Source organism: Uranotaenia lowii, unplaced genomic scaffold (genome assembly GCF_029784155.1).
Source record: "Uranotaenia lowii strain MFRU-FL unplaced genomic scaffold, ASM2978415v1 HiC_scaffold_131, whole genome shotgun sequence".
Lineage (NCBI taxonomy): Eukaryota > Metazoa > Arthropoda > Insecta > Diptera > Culicidae > Uranotaenia > Uranotaenia lowii.
Window position 1 is genome coordinate 1 of NW_026597311.1, and position 15491 is coordinate 15491.

Here is a 15491-nt window from a genome sequence, read left to right on the forward strand (position 1 = left end):
AACAACGATGGTCGATACAACAACAGAAACAATGGTTGATACAACAACGGAAACAGCTGTTGATACAACAACGATGGTTGATACAACAACGGGAACAGCTGTTGATACAACAACGATGGTTGATACAACAACAGAAACAATGGTTGATACAACAACCGAAACAATGGTTGATACAACAACGATGGTTGATACAACAACTGAAACAATGGTTGATACAACAACCGAAACAGCTGTTGATACAACAACGATGGTTGATACAACAACGATGGTCGATACAACAACAGAAACAATGGTTGATACAACAACGGAAACAGCTGTTGATACAACAACGATGGTTGATACAACAACTGAAACAATGGTTGATACAACAACAGAAACAGCTGTTGATACAACAACGATGGTTGATACAACAACAGAAACAATGGTTGATACAACAACGGAAACAGCTGTTGATACAACAACGATGGTTGATACAACAACAGAAACAATGGTTGATACAACAACGGAAACAGCAGTTGATACAACAACGATGGTTGATACAACAACAGAAACAATGGTTGATACAACAACTGAAACAATGGTTGACACAACAACGATGGTTGATTCAACAACAGAAACAATGGTTGATACAACAACCGAAACAGCTGTTGATACAACAACGATGGTTGATACAACAACGATGGTCGATACAACAACAGAAACAATGGTTGATACAACAACGGAAACAGCTGTTGATACAACAACGATGGTTGATACAACAACTGAAACAATGGTTGATACAACAACAGAAACAGCTGTTGATACAACAACGATGGTTGATACAACAACAGAAACAATGGTTGATACAACAACGGAAACAGCTGTTGATACAACAACGATGGTTGATACAACAACGGAAACAGCTGTTGATACAACAACGATGGTTGAAACAACAACAGAAACAATGGTTGATACAACAACGGAAACAGCTGTTGATACAACAACGATGGTTGATACAACAACTGAAACAATGGTTGATACAACAACGGAAACAGCTGTTGATACAACAACGATGGTTGATACAACAACAGAAACAGCTGTTGATACAACAACGATAGTTGATACAACAACGATGGTTGATACAACAACAGAAACAATGGTTGATACAACAACAGAAACAGCTGTTGATACAACAACGATGGTTGATACAACAACGGAAACAGCTGTTGATACAACAACGATGGTTGATACAACAACGGAAACAGCTGTTGATACAACAACGATGGTTGATACAACAACTGAAACAATGGTTGATACAACAACAGAAACAATGGTTGATACAACAACGGAAACAGCTGTTGATACAACAACGATGGTTGATACAACAACAGAAACAATGGTTGATACAACAACTGAAACAATGGTTGACACAACAACGATGGTTGATACAACAACAGAAACAATGGTTGATACAACAACCGAAACAGCTGTTGATACAACAACGATGGTTGATACAACAACGATGGTCGATACAACAACAGAAACAATGGTTGATACAACAACGGAAACAGCTGTTGATACAACAACGATGGTTGATACAACAACTGAAACAATGGTTGATACAACAACAGAAATAGCTGTTGATACAACAACGATGGTTGATACAACAACAGAAACAATGGTTGATACAACAACGGAAACAGCTGTTGATACAACAACGATGGTTGATACAACAACAGAAACAATGGTTGATACAACAACGGAAACGATGGTTGATACAACAACTGAAACAATGGTTGATACAACAACGGAAACAGCTGTTGATACAACAACGATGGTTGATACAACAACAGAAACAGCTGTTGATACAACAACGATAGTTGATACAACAACGATAGTTGATACAACAACAGAAACAATGGTTGATACAACAACAGAAACAGCTGTTGATACAACAACGATGGTTGATACAACAACGATGGTCGATACAACAACAGAAACAATGGTTGATACAACAACGGAAACAGCTGTTGATACAACAACGATGGTTGATACAACAACTGAAACAATGGTTGATACAACAACAGAAACAGCTGTTGATACAACAACGATGGTTGATACAACAACAGAAACAATGGTTGATACAACAACGGAAACAGCTGTTGATACAACAACGATGGTTGATACAACAACTGAAACAATGGTTGATACAACAACGGAAACAGCTGTTGATACAACAACGATGGTTGATACAACAACTGAAACAATGGTTGATACAACAACGGAAACAGCTGTTGATACAACAACGATGGTTGATACAACAACTGAAACAATGGTTGATACAACAACCGAAACAATGGTTGATACAACAACCGAAACAGCTGTTGATACAACAACGATGGTTTATACAACAACGATGGTCGATACAACAACAGAAACAATGGTTGATACAACAACGGAAACAGCTGTTGATACAACAACGATGGTTGATACAACAACGGAAACAGCTGTTGATACAACAACGATGGTTGATACAACAACAGAAACAGCTGTTGATACAACAACGGAAACAGCTGTTGATACAACAACGATGGTTGATACAACAACGATGATCGATACAACAACAGAAACAATGGTTGATACAACAACGGAAACAGCTGTTGATACAACAACGATGGTTGATACAACAACTGAAACAATGGTTGATACAACAACGGAAACAGCTGTTGATACAACAACAGAAACAATGGTTGATACAACAACTGAAACAGCTGTTGATACAACAACGATGGTTGATACAACAACAGAAACAATGGTTGATACAAAAACAGAAACAGCTGTTGATACAACTACGATGGTTGATTCAACAACTGAAACAATAACTGAAACAGCTTTTGATACAACAACTGAACCAGTGACTGAAACTACAACAAGTGAAATATTTGTTGACACAGTATTCGATACTACAACCGAGCCAGGGATTGATTCAACGACGGCCTCATTTACAGACTCTACAACTGAATCGGTAGTCGATACAACATCTGTGGGTAAGTCATTTTTGCAAGTGTTTATTAATTTCAATCCAACACCTCAGCCAAACGCATAAATATCATTTCGTTACGATAACGATGATTGTAATACCGAAAAAGCCTAATTAATTTTGGATTTACGAAGTTGTTCTAAAACTGTTGATATGAAAAATCAACGAAGACATTTTTCTGTCATTTGGAAAGATACCAAAGATACTGTTTGTAACGAGAATATCAACAATTTATATGATTTAGCTATGATTGTATAAATGTTTTTGTATAATGTAAGATATTTCAACATCCTACAAGCACTGAATTATAACTGATTTTGACAGAAAATATTGAATATCGGAAAGATTGAATATTATTTTTATCCTGATTGGGAACGATTTATTTTCACGAAGATTATGTTAATCAAAACCAGATATAATAATGATAAAAATATTTAAGAATCATAAACTTTGAATCCAAAATTATAACTGGATAAGACAGAAATATCTTGACAAGTACCTTTTGCGGTAGTATGTTTATATCGGAAGATTTATACAGAAACAGAATCACCACGAATTTAATAGATAAAACCTTATATACAAACGAACCATTAAATTTGATAAATTACAGCTGACACAACTACAACGTCAGATGTTACTACAGAAACAGCTGTGGATTCAACTACCATGTTTGACACAACGACTGCCGTAGACTGCTCAATCTGTTGCGGTTCATCGAATAATCAGCAAGGAAATGGCAACACGAACAATCAAGGAGCGGGTTCAACAAATAATCAAAATGGAGATGGTAACACAAACAATCAGCTGAACTGCGCAGCTTGTTCCTGTTCCACAATACCAGAAGAAACAACAACATTTGCTGTGACGTTCGAGAGCACGACCGCTGGTAAGCAAATATTACGCTATTAGTTTGCCACTTCAACAAAACCACATGGAAATTGGAACTCAACAAGGTGGCTTTGCTCTGGCCGTAAACAATTCATTAGTCAACATCTGAATTCCTCTTGAAAGGCGCATATACACAGTATTAATTTCTCACACCGCATGTTGTTATGTCATGCTTTTTGTTCAATTAAGTTATGAAGACTTTGCCTTTAATGTCAGTCTTTAACAATCACCATTCCCAGCTCTGCTTCATGCTATAACTACTGACTCCACGGACATGAGTCTTAGAAGAAAATGCCGCTATGAAAATTTGACTTATAAGAACCCCCTTTCGGAAAAATAGCATGTATGATCAAAAATCTGTTTGGTCCTTTCGAGTAGTCTAAATTTACCAATTTTAATCAAATGTCTGGTGTAATCTTCCAACTGGCTAATACTTCCCAACATCGATCGAAGCGCACTCTGGAATCGGCATTGCGCGTTGCTTGGGAGCTTAGTCAAAAATCGAAATCGATTGTCCCGTCAGTTAAGTTAGCTCTATAACAATACAGAATAAGGTTTAGTTCAACGTTGGAAGAGAAATTAGGGTCATGTTATCACAATAGTACAAAGTAAATACAAGCACTTTCATTCTCGAATTTTTAAAACAACTGCGTGTCGAAACGAACCCTGATTCTCATTCGATGATTTACAGCTGACTCAACTACAACGTCAGATGCTATAACAGAAACAGCTGTGGATTCAACTACCATGTTCGACACAACGACTGCCGTAGACTGCTCAATCTGTTGCGGTTCTTCGAATAATCAGCAAGGAAATGGCAACACGAACAATCAAGGAGCGGGTTCAACAAATAATCAAAATGGAGATGGTAACACAAACAACCAGCTGAACTGCGCAGCTTGTACCTGTACCACTACAGTTGCTTCGTCAACAACAGAAGGAACGACATTAGAAGTGACGTTTGAGAGCACGACTGCTGGTAAGAAAATGTTGCGCTGTTAGCTTTCGCCACTTCAACAAAACCATATGGAAATTGGAACTCAACTAGATGGCTTTGCTTTAATTGTAAAAATACATACGAGTCTGTCGTTTGTAAAAATCGGCATTCCTCTAAATAGAGGCATATGCACAGTATGAATTTGTTACAACGCATGTTACCATGTCATGCTTTTTGTTCAACTAAGTGATGAAGACTGTGATTTCACTCGAAATTCCCTATAATGCCAGTCTTTAACAATCACCGTTCCCAGCTCAGTTTCATACAACAACCACTGACTACACTGACATGAGTCTTAGAAGAAAATACCGTTCAATTTTTGGCTACAAAAGCAATTTACAGTCGACATCGCGCAACGTCAGATCGCTATGAAAATTTGACTTAGAAATATCCTGCCGAAAAAGGCATATTCAAAAACCTTTTTGGTCCTTTCGAGTAGTCTAAATTGCCGATTTTAATCAAATGTCTGGTGTAATCTTCCAACTGGCTTACTTCTTCCCCAATATCGATTGAAGCGTACTCTGGAATCGGCATTGCGCGTTGCTTGGAAGGTTAGCCAAAAATCGAAATCGATTGTCCCGTCAGTTAAGTTAACGCTATAACATTAAAGAATAAGGTTTAGTTCAACGTTGGAAGAGAAATTATGGTCTTGTTATCACAATAGTACAAAGTAAATACAAGCACTTTCATTCTCGAATTTTTAAAACAACTGCGTGTCGGAACGAACCCTCATTCTCATTCGATAATTTACAGCTGACTCAACTACAACGTCAGATGCTACAACAGAAACAACTGTGGATTCAACTACTGTGTTTGACACAACGACCGCTGTAGACTGCGCGGTCTGTTGCGGTTCTTCGAATAATCAGCAAGGAAATGGCAACACGAACACTCAAGGAGCTGGTTCAACAAATAACCAAAATGGAGATGGTAACACAAACAATCAGCTGAACTGCGCAGCTTGTACCTGTTCAACGACAATTGATACGACGACACCACAAGAAACGACTTTAGAAGTGACGTTCGAGAGCACGACTGCTGGTAAGAAAATATTACGCTGTTAGCTTTCGCCACTTCAACAACGAAAATGGATCTTAATTTAGTGGCATTGCTTTGATCGTAGAAATACCTCCAAATTCTTCATTTGGGAAAATCAGTATTCCTCTAAAAGGCGCATAAACACAGTATTAATTTTTCATACCGCATGTTATCATGTCATGCTTTTTATTCAATTAAGTTATACAAACTGTGATTTTTTTTCGCCTTTCCTTTTAATGCCAGTATTTGACAATCATCATGCTACAACCATATACTACATTGACATGGGTCTTGAAAAAATCATCTACTGTCGACATTGCACAACGTCAGATCGCTATGCAAATAAGACTGTCGGAAAAAAGCATGCATTTTCGAAAATGTGTTTGGTCGTTTCGAGAAGCTCAAATGAGCGATTTTATTCTAATGCCTGGTGTAATCTTAAAATTGAGTTTAACCACTTCTCCTACATCTATCTAAGCGCACTCCAGCATCACCACGTTGCTTGGGAGCTTAGCAAGAACAACGAAGTCAGGTATCCCGTCAGTGAAGCGCTACAACATTAAAGAATAAGGTTTAGTTCAACGTTGAAAGAGAAGCAATGTTTTTGTTAACACAAGAGTAGAAACTAAATACAAAAACTTTTGATCCTCGATTTTTTTTCCAATCAACTATACAACAAAACAAACCCTCATTCTCATTCCAAAATTTACAGCTGACACAACTACAACGTCAGATGTTACTACAGAAACAGCTATGGATTCAACTACCATGTTTGACACAACTACTGCTGTAGACTGCTCGCTCTGTTGCGGATCATCGAATAATCAGCAAGGAAACGGTAACACGAACACTCAAGGAGGGGGTTCAACAAATACACAACAAGGAAATGGTAACACCAACACTCAGCTGAACTGCGCAGCTTGTGCCTGTTCCACGATACCAGAAGAAACAACAACATTTGCTGTGACGTTCGAGAGCACAACAACTGTGGGTAAGGAAACCTGTTATTTTTTGCTATCGCTACAACACCATATGTGAATTGGATACCAGCGAAGAATAGATCGACACATGTATGCATTACAAGGCAGGATACATCTACTTTGAACAATTAAGGATCAAACCGAACTGAGACTAACGTACCCATGTGACTATCGAAATGCAAGTTTGGTTTAACTTTCTGCTAACAGTATTCCCAGAAAAGGAGAACAGGTCGATTGATCTCATCACACTTTCGGATCGCAAAGTATTTCGATTTATGGATATATGGTCAGATTCCCACTACAGGCGAATTCAAGAGTTTGTCATCTTTAACCTTGATTTAGGTTTAATCAAACTTACAGATACTGCTGTAGTTAAAGATAAAGGAAAATTTCACTGCGTGCTTATCCATTACTTTCAAATAATTCAGGATCCATCAGGTTGTTGAAACCTAAATACAAGCAAGTCAAAGCTACTAGTTAGATGCCGAGAGGTAGATGTTATATGGGATCATAGTACAAAAAATCTCTATCATTCTATATCAACGGCATGGCAAAATTTTAATTGAGTCAATTTAACATTTCTCCGTTCCTGTGCATATATATATATATATATATATATATATATATATATATATATATATATATATATATATATATATATATATATATATATATATATATATATATATATATATATATATATATATATATATATATATATGTATATATATATATATATATATATATATATATATATATATATATATATATATATATATATATGTATATATATATATATATATATATATATATATATATATATATATAAATATATATATATATATATATATATATATATATATATATATATATATATATATATATATATATATATCTATATATATTTATATAAATATATATATATATATATATATATATATATATATATATATATATATATATATATATATATATATATATATATATATATATATATATATATATATATATATATATATATATATATATATATATATATATATATATATATATATATATATATATATATATATATATTTATATATATAGATATATTTATATATATATATATTTATATATATTTATATATATATATTTATATATATTTATATATATATATATATATATATATATATATATATATATATATATATATATATATATATATATATATATATATATATATATATATATATATATACAGGGCTGGTAGCGGTTTGACAATGAAATAGTAGTGACTTTAGTGACCAAAATTTGAAAAAAAGTGACCAAATAGTGACTTTGAGGACCGAAAAAAGGGACCAAATTGTGACTATGTAGAACGAAAAAAGTTACTTTGAAGTACAAAAAATGTGACCAAATAGATTTTGAAGAAATTAAATTAGACAGCCAAAGATAATCCTGTAGTTATCAAGTTTCCTAAGATGATTTTTGATCTGCCAAGTGTTGAATGTTCATTGGATTACAAATTTGTTCATTTTTGTATCAGTAAAAACGAATTTAAGTCCACCGTCTTCGGTAATTCTTCGGCTTTTTGGCGAAGAAGCCAGTTATCAAACGCGCTTTTTTCTTCTCTACGGTATCTTGAACTTGGTCAGCAGCTCGTTTTTGTGAAGACAGCAGGGTTGCTCGTTTTCCTAACAGCAGGGTTGCTAGCGATTTTTCGTTTTGGAATTCCAAAGTTTTTCCCAGGTTTTTTCCTAGTTCCTTTTCCGATATTTTTTATACTCGTTTTTGATTTAAAATCATGTCGAATAAAAAAAAATATAAAAGGCTTCCAATTTCTAATAATTGTATCCCAAACTTGTTGTAGTCTTTTCGTTTCAAATTTACAGGCTTTCATGATTTTTTTTAAACAAATCTAACGAACTAGGCATATATTTGTTGGTTTGCTCCACAATTTCAACAATTTTGCAAAAAAGTCCGGTTAAATTGATCTTGAAACTATGATGTTGTACTTTCCAGCCAATATACATTTTCTAGAATTTCTATAGAGTTCTAGAATAAAAGTATAATTTATTTAGAAATATGTTAACAATACATCGAAACATACTATAAAATCAACTTGAATGGCGATTACAAAACTTAAAATCATCATATTGCCGGTAAATATTTAGTTTCTTTCTAAATTCAGTTATATTTTTTTTGTACAAATCCAAAGAAATGTTTTTGAAAAAAATATTTTTTAAAACAAAACAATAAATAACTACAGTAACAGTCATTTGAACTAAAGATTCGTGAAAATATAGAAACCGTGTATAAAACAGGGCTGAGGTTTAATTGTTTGAGTTTAAGATATTATTTTTTATCAGGGTTAAGACGTTAGATTTCGGAAACTATAAGCAACAGCTTAACGTAGAATAAATTAAAAACTTAACACTTGCGATGTAATATTTACTTCCTCAGACCAATTCAAACGAAATACACAAAAACAACTACATTAAAAATTCCGATGAATTTCTGATAAAAAAGAGGTGTAACTCTGCTTAAAAACGTCTCACGCTGCCAAATTATTTGCTTTTTGCATAAAATAATTTTATGAAATATGTATATCGAATACTGAATAATTTTACGTCGAAACTGAAACTTGTACAGCCTAACCTGGATGTGCTAGAAACCTCTATAGTGAGAGAAAACAACGAGTCTCAAGATTTGTAAAACACAAAACCTCTTCAAGTGAGAGTGTAATACCTCTATAAACTAGAATCGTTTTCCTGACTAGACCAAGGAAGTTAGAGAAAATAACACTTTTGTACCATTTTGACACTTACTCAGAAAACTTCGAACTGATGCATCAACTGGTGTCAGGTTGATTTTTATCAAATACAGTTGAATTTCTAGATCACTTTAATTCATTTGTATGTTGCTGGCCCTCTATAAAAGAGAACCTGGTTAAGTTAGAAACCTCTTTAAGAGAGGAAAAAAGTTCAGTTTTGTGTTTAGTTTTGTCGTTAATAGTTTCATTATTTAATTAATATCATTTGAGTTATGCTTGTAAGTGTAGCACACTTGCGGAGACCGGAAAAATGAGATAACTCGTATTTCTCCGCAATTAGTTAAAAAAAAGTGATAACATAAACGCTTATATGAAATATTGCGGCTTTATCGGTGAGGGTTAAAGAGTTGAAATGAAAGACGGATAGAAGACCAGAAGAAAATTCTAAGGTGGTGAAAAGAGCGAAGAGCATTTGAAATAGAAGCTTGGTCGAACCATCCATAATTAACTGTATCGAAAAATGTAGTGCCTTCTCTATTGGGTACTACTTCTTCAATACAGTTAATTGATGCGGGACAAAGAATTTAGCATGTGGTCAAGCTTCTATTTCAAATGCTCTTCGCTCTTTTCACCACCTTAGAATTTTCTTCTGGTCTTCTATCCGTCTTTCATTTCAACTCTTTAACCCTCACCGATAAAGCCGCAATATTTCATAAAACAAATTCACGGTGATTTCTCCTCTTAAAATAAACGCTTATTTTACTAATGAACGAAAATAAGCGATTATGAGATAAATCTATATCCAGACTCTCAAAAATACTCTTAAATTTTGAAATAATTCTTAAAATATTTTTGAAACTTCGTGAAAAATACTCCAAAAATGTCAATTTTCCCGGTGAGTTGCCGAAATTCCCGGTTTTTTTCCGGTTTCCCGGTGACGTGATCAAATTCCAAAGTTTTTCCCGGTTTTCCCGGTTCGCTAGCAACCCTGTAACAGTCGAAACTCCCTCTAGCATCGCTTGAGCTAGCTCGACTTCTGCCATATTACGGATTTCGATGGCCTTTTTTAGTCGTGTGATTGCTTCCAAAAAAAATCTAAAGAATATAAAAATATCAAAGTTATTCTATTTGGGTACAATTTTCCAACAACGATGTTTTCAGATGAAAGAAGGTTCTCAACGTTATCAAAAATATCATGTGGTAGTATCGCATCGGCAGGCCAAACATCCTCATTGCACACTCTGGTTACTATAGTACGGACTCACCTCTCGAGTTCTCATTAGGTGAATGAGTGGTTCTTCTCAGTTATGAGCCGTTTCAAATAAAGAATTTACAAAAAAAAAAAAAGTGGTTCTTCTCTCTGGAAGAAACCTATATAAAAACATCCATTTATTAGGACCGACCCAAACGTAGGGGTATTAAATGCGGATTTTCTAATCAATTTTCGCCTCATTTCAATATTAACACCCGCAATTCAAATTACTCTTTCATTGGTTTATTTGCGGTGAAAAAAGTGACTTTTGGTGATAAAAGTGACCATTTTTCGGAAAATAGTGACTTTAGTGACCAAATGATGAAAAAAGTGACTTTTTAGTGACTGACCCAAAAAAAGTGACCAAGTCACTAAAAAGTGACTCGCTACCAGCCCTGATTATATATATAGAACGCAATTTGAATGATGTTTTTGACCAATCCGTACCGTACTGGTGCGGCCTCCTCTTCGACCTCCTTGAACTAATGCTCACCTGAAGCGTTTGAAACAGACACGTTCGAAATTGGTGCGGAAGTTTTGTAATTCCAGGTGCCCATTTACAAAAATCAAACTAAATGATGCTACAAAACGACAAAGGATATACAATCGTCTTTGTTATCGCCTTTATGTAAATCGTACTCAGACTAAACTTCGGTGCAATCCAAAAAAGTTCTGGAAATTTGTGAATTAGCTGTTAAAATTGGTTCCGATGAATCCTTTGATATTATTCCAAACACTGGCGTACCGCAAGGCAGCAATCTGGGTCCATTATTGTTTACGCTGTTCTGTAATGACATAAATTTGCTTCTCATTGGATCTGACGTTCTCCAGTATGCGGACGACCTAAAAAATATTTAGTTATAAACAATCTAGCTCATTGTTACGCGTTACAAGTTAACTTACAACACTTCCTAGACATAGTAGTGAGCTGGTGTGCATATAATTTATTGGTTTTGAGCGTTTTGAAGTGCTGTATTATCACTTTCGGGCGCAGGAAACATCCGTTGTTGTATAATTTCAATATACTGGGTGAGCAGTTGCATCATGTGGAGGAGATAAAGGATCTTGGTGTATTACTGGACAGTCGAATAACTTTTAAACGTCATTACTCTATGGTACTCGAGGAGGCAAACAGCATGCTGGGATTCATCAAACGTTTGAGTAAAGAATTCACCGATCCGATCTGCTTGCGAGCTCTGTATTGCTGCCTGGTTCGATCAATACTGGAATCGGCAAACCTGGTATGGTGGCCTTTCGAAGCTGCTTGGATTACGCGTTTTGAGGCAATTCAACGACGATTTGTGCGTTATGCTCTTCGTGAGCTACCCTGGGCGAATTCTTTGAACTTGCCACCTTACGCTCATCGTCTTCAGACGCTATCGAATCGCCATTCCATCGACCAATTTGTGGCAAAGATTTTTCGAAACGAAATCGATTGCGCATAGCTGCCTTCCCGTTGTACTCTCCGCAATGGAAATTGACTCTCTCTGGAATCAAAAAGCACGCGCTATGGCAGCAACGACTCTCTACGTTCCGCAATAAGATGCTTTTTACGTTATTTTACACACTTTGACTTAAATGTATCCATTTCAGTTTTCAGACGTCGGATCGAATATGATTTAAGCAAACAATTACGAAACTAAGAATGTCTATCATATTATGTGCAAATAGTATTAAGTAGATTAAGACACCTACGTCAGATGATAAGCATCAAATATACGCTGATTGCAGTCATCAGGATTTTCACCCAGCAAATCAATCATAGCAAAAGTTTCACTAGCACAGTCAAGTGTAGTCAATATCTGTCTTATTATATTCACTTTAATTTTAACCAAAGTGATAAATAAACCAATGTTAATATTACTTTAACTTTTCATCCACAGATTCAACGACTGCTATGGATACAACCACTGTATCGGGTTCAACGACTTTAGGTAAAAATTAAATATTTTGAATGTTGTTCTGAATTCTTCTGGGTTATTGGCTCTATTTGACTTTACACAATAACACATGTTAAGAATGCTTTCTGTATATGTACATTAAAAAAAGTGCTAACTATGCGTTTTTTTTTCAAACGCAGAGTCTACAACGACAAACGAACCAACAACCGACACGACAGTGAAACCGCAAACGGACACTGGAACCATGTCGGGTACCGACGGAACAACGGCTGATGGAACAACCGAAACAACTCTTGAGACAACTACTGGTACACCAACTGATACTACTGAAATGACAACTGAAACTCTCGGTAGGTATTTCATTTGACCTTAGATTTATACTTTTGGTAGATGCCTCACACAGATTAACGGAGAAAACGAATAACATTTGATTTGTTTGAACGTTATTGGCAATGAAGTTGCTTTTTTGTAAAGGACGACAAAAAAGTTGAAAAATCTAGTATGTTTGACGTGACAAATTAAGTTATAGGTAATAATAGATTTCCCTTGAAGCTTCAGAAATATATTTTCACGAAATCTGGACATTCCTAACACTGCAACCAGAAAGAAAATATCTTTTTTGAAAAGATTTTAAATTATACACTATATTTAGAAAAAAAAAAACCAGAGGGCATGGACAATGGAGGTTCTATTGATGAAGACCATTTTAAATCTGCGAATTTTAGAACGGTTCCATATGAAAAAAAATCTTTCTATTCGATGATTCACAGCTGACTCAACCACAGCCTTAGATGTTACTACAGAAACAATTGTGGATTCCACCACTATGTTTGAAACTACGACTGCTGTTGACTGCTCGCTCTGCTGTGGCAACGATACTATCATCATTATTGGCAACAACAACCAAGTCAATACAGGCTCATCTAGCACTCAAAGCGGGGCCGGTAATACAAATACCCAAGGAACGGGTTCTACTAATACGCAAACCGGAAATGGCAACACAAATACCCAAGGAACGAGTTCAACAAATACGCAAAACGGAAATGGAAACACAAACACGCAAGGAACAGGAACAACAAATACGCAAAGCGGAAATGGTAACACGAACACACAAAACTGCGCAGCCTGTACCTGTACCACGACGATTGCTCAAACTACACCAGAAACAACAAGTACGGTTGTTACAGGTAAGAAATGGTCTCGCCAAACTAAGGTATTTCACTACCTCAACGCTTGTGAACACCGTTGAAAATCCATACAAAAATTGGAACACGGCAAAACGGTTTTGTGCTTTTTGGAAAACGTATGTTAAGTATTAATAAATACCCTGCATTTGAGAACGGAGATGTTACAAAGCTACTTAGTGGTAATGTGCTTAAAACGGCGTTCCAGACGTGCAGACTCCACGATCTTCATACTTTCTCCCATATGCGCCAGGATCTTGTTGTTTCTACTGTAGATCCTTGAGCAGCTTGAGATATCACATCAGCTCCTGGCACACTTCCGCCAGAGCCACGTACGCGGCCTCGATCGAAGACACAGCAACGCATTTAACTTTGCCGATGCCGGATCCTTGATGCAAACGGTAATCTCTTGTAGCCTTGAGATACCTGAATCCTCAGGTCGCTTTGCTTCGGTCTAATCACTGTTCGACGAATTTATAACTGACCCAGCAACGGTGTAGCCATGCAGATATCTGGCTTGGTATTTACCCCAATGTAAAGCAAACTGCCTTCCAAACTATAGTATATCGCATTTGAACAATTCGGTTTCCTCCTTTTGCTTGCGGTCGGACGTGCGTAAACTCGCTTCGAAAAAAAAACTGTTCTGCTGATTCCTTTCGAGTTTAACGCGTTATGTTTTATCATTGTTCTTATCATTACGTCAACGCGCACAAAATGAAGAGAACAGTTCTGCATTGATAATTTCGAAGCATCGCCGGAATAAAAGCACACAACGAAACAACAGAACCAAGCTAACTGAACACCAGGGTTCAACAAAACGCACTCTTTTAGCCACGCTCAACACACGCAAACCATTCTCTCGTGCAAAACACTTCATCGTTTGCGTTCTGGCCGTTGACGCACTCTCGCTCTAAACAAGAACACGCACGCTCTATCTTTTCCACTCGTTCTCGTCGACGAGATGCGCTATCCGAAATCTGCGCGAGCGGCCGAATCAGACAGGCACGGCTAGCTCACTGTGCGTCCTAACCGAGCGGCGTGCGAGGTCTCTCTTTTGGTTGACAGAACAGCCCGCAGCGGCTCACAATGCAGCTCGCGGCGGCCCTCCAAACGGTCTGAGGCGGCTCTCTTTTTGTCACCGGCACGGGCTCTAGTGTGGAGCTCGTGTTTTGTATTTGCCGTGGCCCGATTGATAAATCTGTGTGTTTAAATTCATCAGCAGGATAGTTGGAACAAATGGTAGCGGGCAATGGAATTGGCGGGAGGATTAAAAGAATCAATGTAGGAGGTTTACGTTACATATTATTAATAGCTCCAAGCAGTAGTATTTATGAAAATTTTACCATTAACTAGTAAAATTTCGATACCAAGAATGAGATTCTTTTTTTGGACATGCTACGGCGACATCGATATTTATAATGTCACGAAATCTCAATCGTAACATTGAAATGTTATGAATTTGACTGTCGCGACCACT

At 36.1% G+C, this 15491-nt stretch overlaps 1 protein-coding gene across 1 annotated transcript; it reads left to right on the plus strand.

Moving 5' to 3' along the window:
• Positions 1 to 2395: 2395 nt before the first annotated feature.
• Positions 2396 to 14017, plus strand: LOC129759257 (uncharacterized; the record flags this gene model as incomplete). Its single annotated transcript, XM_055756670.1, has 8 exons — positions 2396 to 3026; positions 3630 to 3905; positions 4599 to 4886; positions 5658 to 5945; positions 6655 to 6933; positions 12813 to 12863; positions 13010 to 13180; positions 13601 to 14017. Coding segments are annotated over exons 1-8 (2401 nt in total), but the record flags the coding sequence as incomplete, so codon positions are not given.
• Between the last annotated feature and the right edge of the window lie 1474 nt (positions 14018 to 15491).